The 22594-nt window shown below is 42.1% G+C and overlaps 1 protein-coding gene across 5 annotated transcripts in view; it reads left to right on the plus strand.

Moving 5' to 3' along the window:
- The window catches only part of AKAP13 (A-kinase anchoring protein 13), a 526300-nt gene that overhangs the window by 403287 nt on the left and 100419 nt on the right, over positions 1–22594 (plus strand). For 3 of the 5 annotated variants that reach the window (XM_082254313.1, XM_082254316.1, XM_082254317.1), the window contains 6 exons: positions 2669–2722; positions 7250–7312; positions 12651–12831; positions 14799–14907; positions 20200–20242; positions 21575–21707. In XM_082254313.1, the coding sequence (XP_082110439.1) occupies positions 2669–2722; positions 7250–7312; positions 12651–12831; positions 14799–14907; positions 20200–20242; positions 21575–21707 (583 nt within the window). The remainder of the gene's footprint in view (positions 1–2668; positions 2723–7249; positions 7313–12650; positions 12832–14798; positions 14908–20199; positions 20243–21574; positions 21708–22594) is intronic. The other 2 variants (XM_082254314.1, XM_082254315.1) reach the window with 2 other exon arrangements.

Below are 22594 nucleotides of genomic sequence, written 5' to 3' on the forward strand. Positions count from 1 at the left end.
GGACAGGTAAGGAATGCAAATCACCTTTAACTAGTGACTCTTTCTAAAGCTGGGAATACACTAATAGAATTTCGAACGAAAAATCTTAGGAAAATTAGAGAAGTACTTTTTGAATGTTCGAAAGTAGTTCAAGCTTTCATTTGCTTTTAACATTCCATTTTGGATTGGATGGACACTATTAAACCACCTACACTGTTAGAGATTTGTGCATTTGAGAGAAAATTCTATCTTTCTCCTTTTAATTGTTTGGTCACTGTGGTCGAAAACGGATGTTGTTTTGACCCTATTAGTGATTAGAAAAACAAATGAATGTTCTTATGCCCCATACACACGTTCAGATAATCGGACAACTTATCGTTCGCATTTTGTTGCATGATACGAACATCGAATTCAACAATCCGTATAATTTTTGTCGTACGATTTGGGAAAAGCTTCCTGGTTGCTTAGCTACGTATCGGATGGTGCAAAACAATGGCAGCCAGGCTTTTTCCATGCTCTTTTAGTGTTTCTGATCATGCGCGGTCTTTGTCGATCGATTTTTAGCGGACGCATAGTGTACTGATGAAACGATTGTCGTTCGCGGGGCTATCGTACGACAGAAGTTTTCCTGTTTGTCCCTTCGGATTTTGTTGGATGAACAGTCGTGATCGGCTGTCGAAAGCTGTGTACTAACGATCAGATTATTGTGCGATCAGGTCGAAAGCGAGTTTTATTGTACGATTATCGGAACGTGTGTACGGGGCATTACAATGTTACATAAAAGGAAGAAGGCGCTGTGCTCCCAACCAGCCACCATAGTATAGACCAGCCTTATACAACCAGGGTGCCTTCAGATTTCTTCAGCGGTGCCTTGGCAGAAGTCCTAAAATTTGCCCAAAAATTCTATACAAGCCACCAGGTGGATGAACCCCGACTTTTAGCTACTCAAAGCCAAAAGTGCACCATTACCACCTTCTAGCCAACCGGTGTACTAACAACGTCATTGGTTGATAAGGAGGACTTTGGGTGCCTGCACAGCATCCTTGTTTGCCCCTCCCCTTTAAATTAGGACTTGGGTCACATTAGCTGAGTGAGGGAGAGAAACTGAGGGAGAAGAGGAACCTTGGAATACTAGTCAGTACCAGTGTGCAAAGGTATATTTGTTTTGGAAGAAGAAATCACCTCTAACGTTGGGTTTTCTATGAATGTAGATGTTGCTGTTTTATGTAAAATTAGTTTTGTTTTGTACATTTAAGAATGGGGTGCCTCAAGATTTTTCAGTGTTTTAAAGGGTTCCTTGACTTAAAAAAGGTTAAAAAACACTGGTATAAACATTAGATCGGCTTCAGCCTGTAGACATCCATACACCCATTCCCCCCGTCAACACAGACAGAGCTGACAGTGGAATTGGCAGTTGTCTTCTCCCGCCTGGGAGACGGAGGCGGGCGTAGAAAGCTGTACCTACAGAGAAGACAGTGATTATCATTAGTAGCCACTAGCGGTAATCTTAGGAGAAGCTGGCTGGTTGTACCCAAGTTGATTGATCAACTTGGTAAATTCAGCCTGCCCATTAACCATTGGAATCTGAACCGGCTAAGATTAGTCAGGTAGGCCGTGTATGGCCGGCCTTAGTCTCCGCCAAAGGCTACACCTGCTGATGCATTTCACCCTACCCACTGGGGCTTAACCCTACGATTAAGGCTCTGAGGGTGGAGTGGAATGTGTCATGGTGCCTGGCCTTTGGCAAAGAGACTTGCATGCTAAAGCCGATCTGATATCTATCGCAGGCGCCTCCTTTATTTTATGTATGTACTGCTTGGGATCTACTTGTGGATCTCAGGAATCCAGTCCTCCGCTTTGAGTGGTGTTCCAAGCTTGGTATTTAGGTCGCAGTTCTTACAATGTTCTTACAACAAAAAATGTTGAACAAAATTCTACTAGTGTATACCCAGTTTCAGCAATAATCCAGCTGTAGGGAACACACCATGCTATGCTGCAGTTTTTCAGCATTATAATTGATGTAGTATGCTACTCATATGCAGCGATCAGTCTTCATTGGCCAGTATTGTCTTACACATCAGCCAGTCATCTGGCTCCTGTTCTAGTATTTGTTATGACATTGCTGTAATTCGTTACTTTGGCATAGATGTATGCAATGTCTTCTGTAAGAGGTCCCCTGTGTTGCCTGTTAGCTGGGTCGTTCTAGTGAGCGGTTCTCAGTGAGATCGCCCCATGTAAACGTACAAGTGCGTGTATAGACAGCTCAAGATACACCAAGGGGCGCTGTTAGTCCTAGATACTAATGAGGTCTGTGGACGTAGCAATTACCACTAATGCAGAACAGATGGGGCCAGATGACTTCTGCATCAGTTGATTTAAACAGTTTTGAGCGTTGCTTTTATGTACTTGGAAGTAGTCCAAGGAGTGAGAACAATTGTCTTGTATTGTTGTATCCTAAGATGTTTGCTTGATGGAAAGTACAGTGTTGGTCTGTGCTATTGAATATGTTTTCTACGGTCCTTAGCTGCGTATACTAAACGATGCAAACATAACCTCCCTTGTATTCGTTGCTTTGTTTGATGCCCACAGCCTGGCTTTCAGCTTCTGAGCCATTTCTCTACCCTTGCTAGCTCCCATTATTTCAGACTTTTCTGAACAATGCTGATCTATCTCAATGATTCATTTTCAGTTCATTTCGAATGCTGGGGGATGTTGTAAGGAAGCCAACTGCTCACAAAAGAAGGTATCAAAATAACAATCTGTCTCTATATGTACGTACTAACACTTTCCAAGATTCATTGTGTCCCGTTACACAAGGACGATATAAGGAAAATGTCATTGCACAACTCCACTTGACATAGGCTTTGATTATATAAACAGTCTGTATATTCTTAGGACCTATGTCACTCAGGTCTTTCTACCATTTGTTTGGAAGGTTTTTGAAGGACCAAGTTGTGAAATTTTATACAGCAAAGCATTCTGTATTCTACAGTGCCTTGAGAAAGTATTCGGCCCCCTTGAACTTTGCGACCTTTTGCCACATTTCAGGCTTCAAACATAGATATAAAACTGTAATTTTTTTTGTGAAGAATCAGCAACAAGTGGGACACAATCATGAAGTGGAACGAAATTTATTGGATATTTCAAACTTTTTTAACAAATTAAAAACTGAAAAATTGGGCGTGCAAAATTATTCATCCCCCTTAAGTTAATACTTTGTAGCGCCACCTTTTGCTGCGATTACAGCTGTAAGTCGCTTGGGGTATGTCTCTATCAGTTTTGCACATCGAGAGACTGAAATTTTTGCCCATTCCTCCTTGTAAAACCGCTCGAGCTCAGTGAGGTTGGATGGAGAGCGTTTGTGAACAGCAGTTTTCAGTTCTTTCCACAGATTCTCAATTGGATTCAGGTCTGGACTTTGACTTGGCCATTCTAACACCTGGATATGTTTATTTGTGAACCATTCCATTGTAGATTTTGTTTTATGTTTTGGATCATTGTCTTGTTGGAAGACAAATCTCCGTCCCAGTCTCGGGTCTTTTGCAGACTCCATCAGGTTTTCTTCCAGAATGGTCCTGTATTTGGCTCCATCCATCTTCCCATCATTTCTAACCATCTTCCCTGTCCCTGCTGAAGAAAAGCAGGTCCAATCCATTATGCTGCCACCACCATGTTTGACAGTGGGGATGGTGTGTTCAGGGTGATGAGCTGTGTTGCTTTTACGCCAAACATAACGTTTTGCATTGTTGCCAAAAAGTTTGATTTTGGTTTCATCTGACCAGAGCACCTTTTTCCACATGTTTGGTGTCTCCCAGGTGGCTTGTGGCAAACTTTAATGGATATCTTTAAGAAACGGCTTTCTTCTTGCCACTCTTCCATAAAGGCCAGATTTGTGCAGTATACGACTGATTGTTGTCCTATGGACAGAGTCTCCCACCTCAGCTGTAGATCTCTGCAGTTCATCCAGAGTGATCATGGGCCTCTTGGCTGCATCTCTGATCAGTCTTCTCCTTGTATGAGTTGAAAGTTTAGAGGGACGGCCAGGTCTTCGTAGATTTGCAGTGGTCTGATACTCCTTCCATTTCAATATTATCGCTTGCACAGTGCTCCTTGGGATGTTTAAAGCTTGGGAAATATTTTTGTATCCAAATCCGGCTTTAAACTTCTCCACAACAGTATCTCGGACCTGCCTGGTGTGTTCCTTGTTCTTCATGATGCTCTCTGCGCTTTAAACGGACCTCTGAGACTATCACAGTGCAGGTGCATTTATAGGGAGAATTGATTACACACAGGTGAATTCTATTTATCATCATTAGTCATTTAGGTCAACATTGGATCATTCAGGGATCCTCACTGAACTTCTGGAGAGAGTTTGCTGCACTGAAAGTAAAGGGGCTGAATAATTTTGCACGCCCAATTTTTCAGTTTTTTATTTGTTAACAAAGTTTGAAATATCCAATAAATTTCGTTCCACTTCATGATTGTGTCCCACTTGTTGTTGATTCTTCACAAAAAATTACAGTTTTATATCTTTATGTATGAAGCATGAAATGTGGCAAAAGGTCGCAAAGTTCAAGGGGGCCGAATACTTTCTCAAGGCACTGTATACCACAGTACATTCAGCCTGCCCATGGATGGTTCAAATCTTGGCTGGTCCTTGCTGAACCAGCCAAGATTTGAACCATTGATGGCAGGCTTAAATATTGGCTTGGCAGTGGCACTACGCTACTTCTATATGTTGGGGTTGACTTCACCACGATAACCAACTAGCTTCTCTACCCTTACACCCCATTTGCACTTGTGCGACTTGTCATGCAACTTTGGACATCAAATTCACATGACAAGTCGTACCTCATGTTTTCCAATGATAACCATACATATATGTGTGAATTAAAGTCATGAACTACTTTGGTGTGCAGAACTCACTACTGTGTGTTGCAGCACACGGCAGAATGGAGGTGTTGCCTTAGCATGTTGGTGTGCTGTTTAAAACAAAATGGCACCCCATGGCACTGATGCATGTAGTGTGCATTATCTTGCTGCAATAGTGTGAACTTTCCCCCCAAAAAATTAAGGCCCATCAAGTAGGGGTAACGATTGCTACAGATTAAAGAACGCTTACTTGGTCTTTGAATTTAAAGTACAGCCAAAGCTCGTTCTGCACTCGTGTGACCCGTTTTCAGCAGACAGCAGGCTAAAGTCACAGAGCCAGTCCAGCTGGGGAAAGATTGCGACCATATGGTAGGGATCCATCCAGATGCCTGGACCTGCACCCGACTCAGCCTCTCAGCAAGCTGAGAGCTTGAGCCAGCCGCTATCCCTTCTGCCCCCTCCCCCTCCATAGCCTAGCGTTCCAATAAGGGAGGGATAGAGAAGACAACGGTGACTGACAGTCACCAGCTCTCTGCTCAGGGAGCCCTCAGAACTGAGCGATCAGTGCTACATCCACCTAGGTAAGTAGGATTATAAAAAATGTATGGCCTATAATGACTTCTACAGCTTGTCAGTTATTGCCAAATTACTAAACTGTGGTTTGAAGTCATGCAGTGATTGATTCTATTATCTGTTACACAAATAGTGCCCATCTGCCATCAAGGCTCATTTTCAGTACATGGTCTTCAGTTCTCTTCACAGACTAACAGGTGCAACATTTGTCTTCTTGTTGGGTTCTACCCTTAACTTGCGGTGGGGTAAATATGCTATGATACTGTATAGAGCAGTGGTCCTCAACTCCGGTCCTCGGGGCCCACTAACAGGCCAGGTTTGCATGATATCTGAATTGCATCACAGGTGATATAATTTGCTGCTCAGTGATTGCAGTATTCTAGTCTGCATCTCCCCAAGGTAATACCTAAAATCTGGCCTGTTAGTGGGCTCCGAGGACCGGAGTTGAGGACCACTGGTATAGAGGACAAGAATTGAACTCTTATCCCTAACAAAATCTGGAAATATGGCTTACATAGTTGCCAAATATTAGAGTGTTTTTGAGTTGGCCATAAACTTGCATGACTGTAATGTTCATCATAGATTTGGCTTAAGAGCACAACTTCTGAGTAGCCAGAACCAGATTAGGTACATGGTACTTTTTTTTTGGTTTGTGAGATAGTTTTCACCCTGGCAATTGGGAGAGGCCATGATAAGCAAAATAACAGTTTAAACAAATCTTGCTACATCTTCTGAAATATACTAAGCACAGATTCTCTTTAAAGTGTAAGTTCACCTTTCGGTGAACAAACACCCTAAAGCCCCCCCCCCCCCCCCAAGTCCATGCTGCATGACTTTTGGGATGGACCAGAGTGATTCTGATTGGTCAGTGCCATAACAGAGCATTGCTCTGATCTGTGTCCCAATCCCTGCAGAAAGAAGGTGGAGAAGAGCTGGTATTACAAATTCCCAGACTACTGCACCAGCTGCATGGGCAATGACAGCTCCCCACCCATGGCGGCAAGTACAGCTAGGACTGGGTGGGGTGGGGAGGCTGTGGGCTGTTGGTTATCCTTTTCATTTTTTTCTGAAAAGGTAAACTAACCCTTTAAAAACCCTAACAAAAATTTTTAACAAATGTACCTATGAAAGATTTTACATTTGTGTAGAATTGTGGTTCTCGGCTATCTCGAGGCTTGGGTCAACAGACTTTGGGCTTGCATTGATTGCATCCATTTTGGATGCTTCTGAAATTATTCAGAATTCATTGACAGTTGGTTTGACTTGTAGCGGAACTTCTTCTGACCTGCTTCAAATGGATTTTGCAATTACGTAGACTTGGTGGGAAATTTCCTCTTGAAGGGAACCAAAGCCCCTCAACACAGCCTGTTATGGTGACACTACCATATAACAATAGTTGTGTTCTCTGATATAGATGGGGTTCTTTCACACCAGATGAAATCTCATGTACTTTACTCCGTTTCAAGTGCAGATGAAATGCATGTCTGGGGGGGGGGGGGGGGGGGGGATTTCTGCATGATACATATATAGGGTGGGTTGACCTGCAGTTTGCTATCCAAATCACTTTCTTGCTAAAATGCATATCAACATATGTTAACATCAGTTACTTTCTGGTTTGAACAAGCCCAGAGGAGCATACAGTGCCAAAATTGTTGCCATACACTTTAAATCAAAATAGCATTTGTCTTAAATGTTAGATTTCACTTTGCAGGATGTCTTAGCCTTAGACCATATAAGTAGCAATTTGCCTATCTTTAGCCATGTTCCCATTTCCATCTGTTAACATTTGCCATTTCTCCTCTCTCTTTCTGGTGACTCTTTTCAGTCTGAGTTGGTGTCTCTCAACTGTAAACTTTACTGCTGTGGGTGATGAAATTAATTGTAGAAGGTATAGTATCTGCAGGCTTGTAAAAAGGTGGAATTGCATCATAACCTGCATTGGGTGCTTTTCCTTGTGCTTGGGGTGAATTCTTCTGCTTTGTTACTGCTTGCCATTTATCTGTTTCTTATGCAATGGAAGTGGCTAATGCTGTATTTATGTGAGGTGCTTCTGAGCTCACAAGGATACAATTGCATCACTGGTGTGTGCTTGGCCTCTTGTATGAACACTTTAAAGTGCTTGTAAACCTCTAGATCAGGGGTCTTCAAACTTTGGCCCTCCAGTTGTATAGGAACTACAATTCCCACCATGCATAGTCATGGCTGTTAATGTCAGAGTTTTACAATGCCTCATGGGATGTGTAGTTCCACAACAGGTGGAGGGCCATAGTTTGAGGATCCCTGCTCTAGGAACAAATCATATCACTCTATAGTGTGTATTAGCCTCAATCCAAAGTGCCTTGTATGGTTCGGATCTGCTCTGTCTTCCCTCTACCACCTGGCTCAGTCACTTCTGACAGGTTATGCCAGCACCACAAAATCCAGGAGCATGTCCTACACCCCCCCCCCCCCCCCCAGCACATAGGTGATTAACCCCCTCAGCTGTGCATAATTCCATATAAGACTTTGTAGAGCAGGGTTTGTCTATTCCCTCCACTCAAGTCTCAGATTATACTAAGCGCTGGGCTCTATTCTGTACAGTGTGTGACATCTGATCCCCACCAACAAACAAATGCAAAACCTGCTGCGCTTGAGAGTGGACCTCCGAAATGAAAGTTGCCTTGATTCTCATCTTTAATGAACATGCTGTGCCTTGCTGCCCTGTTACGACTGGGGAAGTCAAGATACTCTAAAATCCTAGAACAAAAACAGAGGACGCACCAGCCTAGCACATTATCCCTAAAGCATTATTTATTATTAGGTAAATAAAAGAGGTAAGTATTATACTTGCAAATCTGACAGATGTATAAAAGCGTGTCAAGTTAAAAAAACAGCAGTGAATCCACAATACATCAAAGATTATAGTAGACCATAACGCATTTCGAGGGTCTTCCCTCTTGATTTGGCTCTGAGGTAAAGGAAAGAGTCTTGAAACACGTTAGCCTGTTGGACTTGTGAGAGTGTACTATCATCTATGATATATCGTGGATTCTGCTGTTGTAACTTGACAAAAAAACAATATTTGTTACTTCTATAAAACACAGCCAATAAAAAAATGTAAAAAACCTAATTTATTCATTAATTTACACCAATATGTATTCTGCTACATATTTTCAGTAAAAGAAATCCCAATAAGTGTATATTGATTGGTTTGCGCAAAAGCTATACGATCAGATCCCCTGCTTTCTGACGTTCAGAAATGTTGTGCAATCTACGTGCTTTAGGAGGTTGTAGAGCAGAGAGAGCTGCGGATAAACAGGTGCAACTTATGTATGAGGATTGGTTTCATCTCTCTGTACCCCCCAAGGCTAGTAACTTCGGTGGGTATATGTAAGGGTTTACAACCATTTTAAAAATAGAAGAAAAAAAAAAGTCCCTACTGCCCATAACAGCCTTTCTGCACAAATAACAGCTGACTTAAAGGAGAAGTCCAGGCAAACTAACTAACGCTAAACCCACTCTGTGCCACATTCTAAACCAAATCAATCTAACCCTGTGAAGCATAAATCACTGTACTTACTATTCTGCAGCCGATCCGGTCCGGTCCCAGCATCAGCTGTCAGCTTCAGCGTGGAGGTGAGTGCAGGAAAGGCATCTGACAACGGAAGCCCCATAGTAAGTCTACAGGTGTCACTTCCCATTCATTTCACAGCCGTTGTCGGTCCTTTCCTACACACACCTTCCGCTGCTGGAGACCGGACCAGATCGGGTGCAGAATAGGTAAGTATAGCAATTTTTGATTTACGGGGTTAGATAGGTTTAGATAGGTTTATTGTGGCACAGAGCAGGTTTAGTGGTAGTTAGGTTTTGCCTGGACTCATCCTTTAAGCTGGGCATACGTTATTCCTGTAGATTTACCTTCAACTATGTAGACCCGTTGATTGACATTCCCGCTAGCCAATCACGGTGCGATCGCGCCATCCAGTGGCTATTGAATGAAATGACGTACAGGTACGTCGTTTTGCACAATAGTACCACACTGCCGCTGTATATACAGTTAAAGAGGTGAATGTTGGTTCCACCCCATAATGCTCTGCTACATAAAGATGACTAATGCACTAAATACTTTGTTGCTCTGTGATGGTAGTATTCTTCTTGCAGTATGATATATGCCAAGTGTGTACTGTCTGCTGTGGATATCTTCTGCATTGCTAAGTGTTTTGTTTTAAGCCATTGGTAAAGTGAAGCTTATGCTATCGCTTGTTAATTCTATGCATTGTTTGCAGGTCTGGGCTCTGTCAGCTTAATATATTATTGTCATTTGTTGGTGCTCCTTTTTCTTTTTTTCTTTTACTGCTTCCTTGGTGAAGTGAACCATTTAGAGTCAGTATATCACAGATCCACTTCATTACGGCCCTAATGAGGATTATTTTGCTGTCTTTTGGGTTTTAACCACAATGAACAAATCGTAATAAAATGAATTTGCAAGCTTTTAGGTTTAAATTGACATTAATGCCATAGCAAGATTGCTAATGCAGTGCAGTGTAAACCTTTCTTCATTGTGTGTTGTATTGGGCACTTATATGGAGGAGCAGTAGCCTAAAAGTACACCACAGTTAACCATGGAAAATTGTATTGCGTCTAAAACTATCCAGCCAGGGTTGCCAACCTCATGCAGCAATTTTTAACTGACAAAATGTAGAACATTTACTGACGGACTACACGACAAAAATGACAGCCTTTTAAAAACTAAGACAACCGATCTTTAATAAACCACTTGACCTCCGGAAGATTTACCCCCCCCTTCATGACCAGACCATTTTTTGCTATATGGCATTGTGTTACTTTAAATCACAATTGTGCAGCCATGCAGCGCTGTACATAAATTCAATTTATATCATTTTTTCACCACAAATAGAGCTTTCTTTTAGTTGTATTTGGCCACTACTAGTTTTATTTTTTGCGCTATAAACAAAAAAAAAAAAAAAAGAATTTTGAAAAAAAAAAAAAAAAAACATATTTCTCTTTCATTCATTGACTGACACAGCGCTCCATAAATCATAACTACTGGGTTATATTGCCGCCTCCAGGAGTAGGACTAGGTAGAACCAAAAACACTTGGCTACACCCATGGGTCATTCTCAGCTGGTATATAACCCCCCTCTGCTCTAGGTAATCAGTTTTTCTTTACATTTTTATTTTTTCAGATGGGGCTCCTGTGATCTGGTTAAGGTTCTTGGGTCCTGGTTATGGCTCTTATGTTTAGCCTTGGGTTATTTTTCATACCCCTCATTTTCCTTTTGGCACTGCTTTCAGACATCCCAGTAGTTATGATTTATGGAGCGCTGTGTCCGTCAATGAACGAAAGAGAAAATTGAATTTTTGTACTTAGTTAAAATCCAACAAAATTTTCTCCGAGTTCAATGGACACAGCACCCACCCTTCTATGGAGATTTAATACTTCTAATACTGCTTGCTAAAAAACTGATTACCTAGAGCAGAGAGGGGGGGGGTTATATACCAGCTGAAGACGGCCCATGGGCGTAGCTAGGTGTTTTGTTTCTGCCTAGTCCTACTCCTGGAGGACGCAATATAACACGCTAGTTAGGATTTATGGAGTGCTGTGTCTGTCGATGAACTCGGAAGAAATGGATCCCAATAAGCGTAAATTGTTTGATTTGCACAAAAGTTATAGCTTCTACAAACTATAGTATATATACTGCAATTTTTATCTATTTTTTTAATACAAGTAATGGCAACGATCAGCGATATCGCGGCAGACACTTTTGACACTTAGTGGGAACCAATAACACCAATACAGTGATCAGTGCTACAAATATGCACAGTCACTTTACTAATGACACTGGCTGGGAAGGAGTTAAAGCATCTAGGGCTATCAAAGGGTTAAATGTGTGACTAACCAGTGTTTGTGTGTACTGGGAGCTGCTTTCACTAACGGATGTGCTACTTTTTATACCCTGCTTTGCAGGGAAACAAAAACTGGCCAATCCCTACTGACAGGACAGAGATCTATCCTGTCTTCCTCCTTGCCAATCAGTGGATGCTGGTGGACATCCATTGGCTGGCACTTGCTGATCGGCTTGTGCTGTTGGCTAATCACAGCACAGGCGGAGCGCCCCCTACCCAGAAGAGAGGAATCGCGTGTGTGTGTGTATATATATATATATATATATATATATATATATATATATATATATATATATATATACACATCAAGCCTGCACCGTAGTAGTAAAGCTACAGTACATGGTCGACAACTGGTTAAACAGTATAAACACATTATGGAAACACTGACAATACCCATAACAAGTCATTTGGCTCATTTTACACTTAAGGCAACAAAGCATGACAAAGTATGACCAAGTATCAGCCCCTGATTTTTACAAACTGCCTGTAAATTTACTGATGGTTAAAAACCCTGTGTCTGGCATTTAACGGCCTTTGCTTTTATCCTGGCATTCATGCTGTGGAGCTGGCTGCTTTTCATATGCAAGCATGCAAGTCCATTCATATACTAGTTTTTTTCTGCATGACACATACTGGAAAAATGCAAGCCAGTATGTTAACTGGTTCTGTCTACTTCCACTCCAAGTCCAATGCAGCTTCATATTTGTATTCATAACAGTCTGATTAGGATAACTTGGTCTGCTTTTTATTTCAGTCTAAGAGCTCTTGCACACAGCCATATCTGGCTGTATAATGTAAATGCTGCTGCAGTGCATTTCCCTGGCAGGGAGCTCACGGTGCTGCATACAGCCTCCTATGAAAATCAAATTCTGTATGCGGCTATATGCAAGTACCTGCGTACCCATGTGTATGTCTATTGGTGTACAACTCTGGATCCAGAAATTAGCTTGCAGCACCTGTGGGTTCCCTTGCAGGGAAATGCAAGCAAATGTATGCTATACGTCCAGATACAGCTGTGTGCATTCATCCTAATTGCAATGTTTGGAGTAACATTAGCATGTTTACTTTTTTTGCTTTAGGTAGGGTAACCCCTCTGTAATATTGCATGAGTGGACTTGGATACACTGCTCTGCTTTTCCTACGGCATTCACTGTGACTTTGTACACATGTGGCGTTTGCAAATACTGAGAATTCCTTTTGTAACTAACCCGCCTGCCTGCTATTTTGCTAATACCATTTAAATGCGACTAAGCTCCATGACAGCTTGGCAATAAAGCATTCATTTTCATATTGTGATTACTCTTTGGTCTCTTGTTTAGTTACAGCCTAGAGGGTCTTGCCGGCAAAACTGACAACAGTCACGAGTCTTCATCTGCTGTCTCCGGGACCCTGAATGCTCCATCGGCTTATGAGGGAGAGGTTCGTAGTGGCTCTTCACTTTCGTTGACGGAAGAGAAAACGGAGTCTGATCTGAGAAAAAGCACAGCTTCACACCATGAGGTGGGTTCATTTATAGAGATGCGTAATATTTAACTGCTATTTACTTTCAGCAGGGAATGTCCAGTCTCCTATTACGATCTCCAAACTCTATTTAGAAAAAAAGACGTTACAATCACTGTTACATGTCTTTTTTTCTTTTTGAAATTGGTCTTGTTGGCAACACAGTGATGGGGAGGCATGTGGTTCAGTTGTTCTAGAACTGAAATCTAAAGCTGGATACACACTATCCAACTTTTGTGGTTAGATTTCCTTCAGATTTACCTTTTCTATGTAGCGCAAGGGCCTGCCAGATTGCATAGAAATTGAAAGTGTTTAGGTTTGACCTCATATTATATGGTTTTGGTAAGTCTAAAGACAAAAGTCTTCAGAAAATCTTATAGTGTGTATGGCCCATAAGGGATTGTTTACACTTGCTTCAAAATCTGGCATTGGACACGCTTTTGTAAAGCACTCTGAATGCCAATCGAAGCCCCTGTTACTAACTAAAATGGTAACCTTGCAGTCCTGTTCGCATGTTGCGTTTGCTTTTCTTCAAAAGTTATATCCCATGTCGCTTTCTTGGCGCTTCAAAGCATTTCCAAAGCCTCCATAGAAGTCTATGACAATGCTTCCTTACAGCATCTGAAGTTTTTGAGGGGCTTTTATTCAGCGTTTTGGAGGTATTACAGGTATGAAATGTCTCAGGATGCACTGGGAAACCAACAAGCGAACTGGAAAGACTTCATCAGCAGTCACTTCTGGTTCTTGTATATATATTTTTTGGAAGTGTCTGCAGACATCACATCTGGTGTGCAGTGTGAAGCAGCAGGAAGGTGAGCTGGGTCCATACTGGAGCGTAGCAACTAACAGATGTGGTGGGCAAAATGAGAACACTAGAATGGAAGGTGAGCAGGGACCAGACAGAGAGGACTGAGCGGCAGAGGATCAACAGAACTGGGGAACCAGAGCAGGAACAACTAGCAGATGTCACACACAGTGCACCGCGTGGGAGCAATATAGCTGGCGGTGAGTGGGGGCTGGAGAGAGAGAGAGGAGGATCAGCAAAGCTGGGGGTTATTACTGAGCAGAGGACCTGCTGAACAGGGTATTATAAGCCAGGAATCTGCTGAACAGGGGTATTACTGAGTTGGGGATCTGCTGAGTGGGGGTACTACTGAAAGACAACAACCGGAGAAGGGTGCACAGACCTAGTGCATTACCGCAAAAAAATGCATTAAAAATTCTAAAAGATATGTATTATACTCAAAAAACAGATGCAAGTTCACACATGTATAGACATGATCAACACATGATCTCCAAGGTAGCCAAGGCACTGTGCGGTGCTGGATAGCATGCAGTAGTCCGCATGTGTCTGCTAGGGCTTGACTGACGCGTTTTGAGGGCGAACCCTCTTCCTCAGAGCCAGAAGATGCTGCTACTACTGAGCCAGGGTTCTTCTGGGCCTCTTTAAAACAAACAGAAAATCAACAACCACGGCATTTGCCAATCTTCGTTACATCTTAAAAAATGCATCACCGAAGCATTAAAAACACATAAAAAGCATGTTAAAGCAGTATTCGCTTTAATGCGTTAAAGTCGAAGCAAGTGTAAATGAGCCCTCACTGCTGTCAGGTTGTTCCTCTATGGGCAGAGTTCACTATTAGTTCTCATATAGATCTGTGAAGTCTGGTGGACTCTGGTGTGGAGTCCATCCAAGTTTTATCCTGTGTTCGAACCCTGATGAAGGGGGAGTGATGTTACCCCCCCAAAATGCATTGGCTGTTTTTATGATTTTTTTTTTTAATCAACAATCTTGCACTGTTTCATCCGACTTTGGTCTGAGATTCCTTTCTGTATTTCCGTGATGTTGTTCATGTGGGAATTATTAAAAATCTTCTGTTTTGTAGCTGTTGAAAATCTCTTCTGTAGCTGTAAGTGTGGACAAATGTTGGCTTGTATAGACTAACTATCCACTCTTCTTTTTATAGGACCGTGAAAGAACCCCCTGTCGTGGGTTTGTTTACCCCAGTTCAGGATTTGCTCCTCACCTGACAAAATCCATGTCACTAACCACTATCAGCAATCCCCTGGTGGAATGTAAGTCCTTTAGTGTGCTCTATGTGTGTCCCTAAATGTTACTTCAACCAGCCACTCTCTTTTACAGGTCATGAACATGTTTCACAAAGCTGTTCTTTGCAATATTAAAACAGCCACCATAGAGCTGGGAAAGAGAAGCCTTTGCTAATTGCTAGATTTTACTAGACAGACCCATGCAGATCCATTAACACTGAATGTTATGCTTACTAACCTACCCATCTGAGGCATCCAGCATGCAAGGTTGGGTTTGTTCTGAAGACACAGTAGACATCTGTTCATCCCAGGCATGTTTAATTTCTTTTCCTATGACATTTTTCTTCCAACACCCCCATCCCCTCAACCGTCAATGTCACATTTGTTCTTTAATTCCTCCTTCTCTGGGGAGTTCCTCTGCTTCTCATGTGTTCATTTTGCGAGTGTAAGTGCTGCACATCCCTCTACCATGTAACAGGCCTTAAGCCTGCTCTAAAATATCCAGCCGGCCTGCACACCCACATCATTCATTCACTTAGCTCTTTGAATGAATTACAAGTCCTGTTTGTCACATTGGCATACAGACCTGTAGTTCTCAAGTGACTATGAGTGTGGAAATCAGCGGACTGGTAATCCATTGAATCTTCCTCCACTTCTCCAACTAACAGACCCTGCAGAGGTACAGGCAGAGAGCTGGAGGAAGAGTTTGCAGAAGCCGGTCATTGAACTAGCCATCCACTGATTGAGAGTACAATGCTTTGCAGGCACCTGTAGTAAGAAAAAAAAAAAAAAAAGCATTTTTCCCCCCCCTGCAAAAACATTTGCACCTATTATAATTTTGTTTATAAAGGATAACCTAGCTTTTAATTCACTAAAAATGGGAAAGGGTCTGATCTAATGATGCATTTTTAAAATCCATACAATGGCTTTGAAAGAACATTATTTGGTGGAATGAAAAATAAATAATTTAGTTAAAGCTAGAGCCATGTTTGCTGAAACGGGGTCATTTAACCATTCAAGGCCGGATTCACACCTATGCATCTGCCTGTTCCTGCAGATTTTTATTGCTTAAAATCAGAGTTGTATAAAGTACTCGAAACCCATACTTGAGTAAAAGTACAAGTGCTCAATCAAAAAGTGACTTGAGTAGAAGTGGAAGTGCTCGATCAAAAAAGTGACTTGAGTAGAAGTACTAAAGTATTCAACATTTTTTGTACTTAAGTATTGCAAGTAGTTTTTTTTAAAAATGTTGCTACTCAAGTACTGAAAGTAAAAGTACCAGTAGTTTTGAAAAAAAAAATTGCTACTCAAGTACTGAAAGTAAAAGTACAAGTACTGTGTTATGTAGTTATTAAAGAAAGAAGTCAAAAGTTTGAACATCATATTGTTTTCTATTATTTAAAATGCAGCTTTTATTTATACATACAGTAGCATTTATTTTCTAATGCGCTGATAATACACATGTTTTGAGCTTCATGAAACCTGCCATCTACTGTTCTGGCAGTGGTAATTTTTATAATAGTAACGAGTAACTATGCAGCACAAAAAAAAATATTGGAGTAGAAGTATTGAAACCATTGAAAAATTGTAGTGAAGTAAAAGTGGAAGTAGGAGAAATAAACTCTACTCTAGGAAAGTACAGATACCGCCTTTCGGTACTTAAGTACAGTAGTGAAGTAGTTCTACTTAGTTACTATACATCTCTGCTTAAAATATAATTAAAGGCAAAAATTTTCTTTAGTTTTGGATAAAGTGAGGAGGGATTAGAATGCCTGTCAGATTTTTATTTCTGTCTCTGCCCGCGTTAGTGAGATTCACCCGCTCTATTTATCCAGTTTACCATTAGTATTGAAAGTGAAAGAAAATACCAAATTTGGGATTGTCCACAGAAAAGTAAGAGGGGGAAATCTTACAATGGGGGTCACCAAGGGATTCCCTTAATTTTCAGGGATTTTCCTCTTCCTGTTTCAGCTATTGGACAGGAAGTGAAGGGAAATTTTCCCAATGGGGCTCAGTTGGCAAAACATGAACCAACAGAGGTTATAACCCTCCCTTAATCTATCCAAAATTAGGCAAAACTTTTTGTTTCATAGTTCTACTTTAAGGAAGGTGCATTGACATCCCTGCATTTACATCAAAAGCTACTATAACGCAGTCGAATGGTGGATCAAAAATGACATTACGTTTTTGAACCAATGCACACCAATGCATTGCACAAATAAAAACTAGCACCGTTAAAAAAAAAAAAAAAAAAAAAATCTGTGTATGCATTAAATTGCATTTCAAAAGATGTATGGCCAAAACTTTTAGGTTCATGCTTCTTTTCTGGGTCGCAGGAGTGCACCCAGAAGAGAAAAGCCATTATAGCCTCTGGATTTATTCCAACGATAATGTTGGAATCCACCCAGATGCAGGCTCAGCCTCTCAGCGCACCAGTGAGAGCCTGAGCCAGCCAGTAAACGCTGGATGGGCAGAGCAGAGGGGCTGAGGCCTGACAGTCACTGCTATCTGCTCAGTGAAGAGCGAGAACTGAGCGATCAGTATCGTTAGATCCCCCTCAGTGCTCTGTCTTAGAGCCAGCGGGGGACAGCTGCAGCATCAGACTGATGCTGCAGCCACATAGCTGATTATATAGATTTGTTTTGATATCATGCACTTCCCCTTTGAATGCACATTTTAAAATGAATAGGTGTGAATGGGTACTAATGTTTATCTCAGCTATTTTCAGGAATATTTGATGTTGGATGGTTTAGGGCTTGATGGGTAATTGCAACAAATGGTTCTGCTTACATTATCTGGAAATGCGATAATATCCCTAAATTGGAACTCTTCAAATAACTCTTGAGTATGTATATATCAGGCATTTCAAACAGGTTTTTTTTTTTTCAGGATGCCCTTTTTCTACTTTTTTTTCTTTTTGGCCATCAGCTGCTCAGACTAAAGTGGTTGTAAACCTTTGAAATGAAAAAAGAACAGAGCATATCCTTCTATAGTGTATACTTAGTTCTGCCTGCTTTCTTTTTCCTCTGATAGCTGCATGAGTCAATTCTGACAGTCTATACCAGTGTTTCTCAACTCCGGTCCTTTAAGTATTACCTTAGGGAGATGCAGACTAGAATGCTGCAATCACTGAGCAGCAAATGAGATCACCTGTGATGTATTTCAGTTTTCTTGCAAACCTGGCCTGTTAGTGTGCCCTGAGGACCGGAGTTGAGAAACACTGGTCTATGCCAGCAATCTCCAGACTGTGGCCCAGGGGCCGGATGCAGCCCGCTTGCCTTTATCTGGCCCTTGGGGCACCGTCCCTCCAACTGACCCCAACAATGAGGCACCATCCCTCCCACTGACCCCAACAATGAGGCACCATCCCTCATACTGACCCCAGCAATGAGGCAACATCCCTCCCACTGACCCCAACAATGAGGCACCATCCCTCCCACTGACCCCAACAATGAGGCACCATCCCTCCCACTGACCCCAACAATGAGGCACCATCCCTCCCACTGACCCCAACAATGAGGCACCATCCCTCCCACTGACACCAACAATGAGGCACCATCCCTCCCACTGACACCAACAATGAGGCACCATCCCTCCCACTGACACCAACAATGAGGCACCATCCCTCCCACTGACACCAACAATGAGGCACCATCCCTCCCACTGACACCAACAATGAGGCACCATCCCTCCCACTGACACACCAACGATGAGGCACCATCCCTCCCACTGACACCAACGATGAGGCACCATCCCTCCCACTGACACCAACAATGAGGCACCATCCCTCCCACTGACGACAACAACGAGGCACCATCTCTCCCACTAACCTCAACAACGAGGCACCATCCATTCTACAGACATCAACGATGGGGCAGAATTCCTTCTAATGGCACAAACGATGGGGCATTTTATACTCCAACTGGACACCAGATTTTCTACTCCCAACTGGCCCTAGTCCGGCCCTCCTTAACTTAGGACAGTAAACCCGCCCTTTGTTTAGAAAGTTTGGAGACTCTGGTCTATGCCACCACCAGACAATCCCAGGATATGCCCCACCCTCCAGCACTCAGCAGGCGATTGACCTCCTCTGCCATCCATGTTTCTGTATAAGACTGCGCAGAGGGAGTTGTGTTCTTTCCCTCCAATCAGGTTTCCAATTACACTTGCCTTCCGGCTCTATACTGTGCAGTGTGTGGCATTAGATCCTGACCATCTGCCTCTTGGAGCTGAGAAATGCTGTAGTTTGTTGTAGAGGACAGAGGGTTGCAGGTAAACAGCTACAATGTACAGTATATAGGAGGATTTGTTTCATCTCTGTGTATCATCTGAAGCTAGTCACTCCAGTGATATATGTAAGGGTTTACAATCACTTTCAATAAAATGGGTTGCACATTTTTTAAATTCAAAATAAGAAATGCTGCAAATTGCAGTTATTGCTTAATACTTTAAGTATTAGGCAGGTGTTACCCTCACCCCCTTGAAGTTTTAATTTCATGAATTCAGCCCATCCATGCCTGATATATAACATGATGGGAAAACCATGTATCCTAGATACATGATCCTTCTTTTTTTTTTTTTTTTAATTGTAACCTCCATCTGAAGTTATGGACAAATCCAGATGAAGGATGATGATCTTACAGTTGACATTCATGCCATAACTCACAGTCTGCGCCCTGCTTCTGCCTCCCTGTTTGTGTGTTCTTTCTTGTTTGTATTTGCATGCTCTAACGTCTGCTGTTAACCCACTTCTCAGTTCAGACCCGGATGCGACCAAAGAGGCGAATCTCCTTCTCCTTCAACATTTCTCCGCTTATTCCTAAGTCTAAGCATGTCTTTACTGTTGGTTCCTCGTCCAGTGATGACGAGTCGGATAGTAAGTAAACGCTGCCACAACAGAGCACTGTATGACTAGGATGTCCACATTGCCATTCACAGCCTTTCCTGCTTTGCCTTGCTTATGTCCAAAAAAATGATTTGCTTTATTCAGGTTATTGGCCTTTGTAAATTTGTGTAATCATGGTGAAAAAATGTACTTGTGATAAGTCTGCTAGAAATTCCTGCTTATTCATGTAGTTGTGTTTGTCTCCTTTGAATCTCCTGTGCTGTAGATGTGATCCTATTAGAGGACCAACAAAATCACTGTAAATGCAAGCATGGTAGACCCCTAGAGCCTAACCACTCACGCTTTGGAGGTGAAGATCCCTAATGTTGACCCACATTGCAACATAACGGCCATTTTAGTAACACCTGCAGGCTCTTAAATTATAGTTGGAAGAGACTACCTTGAGTCCTAAGATGTTTTGTTTTTATTTTTAGGCTCACAATCCTTAAATATCCCTAGAAATTCCCTGGCTCAAAGGTAAGTGTGCACAGTCTAGTGGACGCTAATATTGAATATGAATCATGCTGAACAAATATTTTATTCCCAATTTGTGAAACATTTCATAGCATGCTACTTCACACTTGCTGTACTGTTTTTAAAGCGGTTCTTCAGCCTTTGTACAAAAACAAATTAAAAGTCAGCAGCTACAAATACAGTAGATTTTGACTTTTAATAAAAAGACACTTCGTTGTCCAGGGGCCCAGGGCATGCTGTACCAAACTGCTTCTTTGCTGGTCTTTGGGTCCACAGGGCTGGCATGTTTACTGTGGGTAGCCGGATGCACCGACGCAAGCATTGCTGTGCTTTGTGAATGATCCCGCAGCCTTCTGGGACCTGTGAAGTGTCACAGGGTTCACTGCCCCCACCCCTCTCCCCCCCTTCCCCCCACCCCCCCTCCCTCCTGAAACCCCACCCCCCCTCCCTCCTTCCCCCCTCCGCCCCCCTCCCTCCTTCCCCCCTCCCCCCCCTCCCTCCTCCCCCCTTCCCTCCCTTCTCTCTCCCTCCTCCCCTTCCCTCCATTCTCTCTCCCTCCTCCCCTTCCCTCCATTCTCTTCCCCCAAATCTTCTTGCATATGGATGCACACACCCTGTACCTGGAGGCATCATGTCGATGTTATCTGCCATCATCACATGTATAATTTGCAGAGATTATCAGTGCAAAAGACAGATAGAATTCAAAATGTAAACGCCATATTCCAAATCCTTTAACAACACCGATTGTCTTCTATCAGGTGATGCCTTCTAGGGTCAGCATAGAACATTGTTCAGTCTTCACTTCCTCATTCTCCTATCAATAAGGAAACTGTGTAAAGTAGGTGGGGTGCAAGATCTCCATCATTGCATTGCCTCCCAGGACAGGAAAGACACAGGCACAAGATTTGCTTTAGGTGACCAATGCTGGATTAGATGGCACAGTGGTATTAGGTGTCCTTTAAACAAGTTATCTCTGTCACAGATGAACTTGAAGGGCTGAACCGAAGAGCTTTGTACCAATGTCCATGTGAAAAAAAATCTTCCCTAGCGATCATAGTAAATTATTTGGAAACTGGGAAAATCACTTTCTAATCCAGAAATTATGTCTATTATGACCTATAATTTCTAATTCTCACAAGCAGAAATGTATGAGTACAGCTGAAGCTTGCACAACCTGTAGCTTGTAATGGAGATTAGTTCAGCTATCTAATACTTTTATAAGAAAATGTCTGAGCCCGTTTATCAGATGTGTACTGATAACAGGTTACACTTCTGTTCAGTACATTTTAGAACTTGAGTGTTCAAATTGTATTAATATAATAATCTCTCTTCCAGCATACCTGAGGAGAGCTGCGATGTTTTGCCTTTAAGTCCTTCTCAAAAAGACCTAGAGCTGAAAGGTGGGACTAAAGTGAGCCGCACATTTAGTTATCTCAGGCATAAAATGTCTGGTGGCAAGAAAACCAAGGTAAGTGTTTTGCAATCGTGAACATTTGACATTGTTTGCTGTGTAGGTGAACCAATGTATAATAAAGTGGAATTCTACGTTTTTTAAATTTTACTTTTAAAAAAAAATTGTTTGGGCCAAGCTGGCCTAAACAATTTCAATTACTAAATGATGTGGCAACTGTATGCACTGTAATGGACTATAGTAGCATTGGCTAAATACAATAAGTGGCACTATGTATCAGCTGCAGTGCAGAATTTAAGTCAGAGGGCTGTTTTTGCCATTCAGGAGAAGCCTTATATTTTTAATAATGAATACAAGGCTTCTCCTGATTGGCCAAGGCTGAAATTGTGACGTCATGACCTCCTCGTAGAAATATTATTCCTTTTTCCTGTGCTCCCTAGACTTAACAAGTATTTAACCCTTACATTGAGGGGGCCCCATTTTTTTTATCAACCTGGAGTTAAGGTTTAATTGAAAGTCTATATGAATTGTAGGGGCTATGGTAAATTTAAAAGGAAATTCTGCTATGTGCATATCCCTGGAGGCTTCAATGCAGAAAGAACGTCATTTACATTGATGTACGGTGAAGGTCTGCTTTAGATACAGGCGATTTTAAAATGTTACATTTTGTTAATACTGGGTGGTTACTTGGTAGACCTCTGCTAAAAGGAACATTGTATATCATGTGGAAGCCCAGTTATAGGACACTAGCACACTATAATGTGCATGGAGTCTGTCACATGACTCCATTTCTACTGCAAAGCCTAGTATTATTGCAACTGTACAACAGATAGCGAGTTCAATATGAAGATGGTCAAACGGTCCATTGCAGCCATTGATCACTTTAGTCCTGGGGTGTCCAACCTTTTGACCTTCCTGGTCACCCCTGGACTAAAGTGATCAAT

This window comes from Pelophylax lessonae (assembly GCF_965119305.1).
Source record: "Pelophylax lessonae genome assembly, chromosome: 4".
Taxonomy (NCBI): Eukaryota; Metazoa; Chordata; class Amphibia; order Anura; family Ranidae; genus Pelophylax; species Pelophylax lessonae.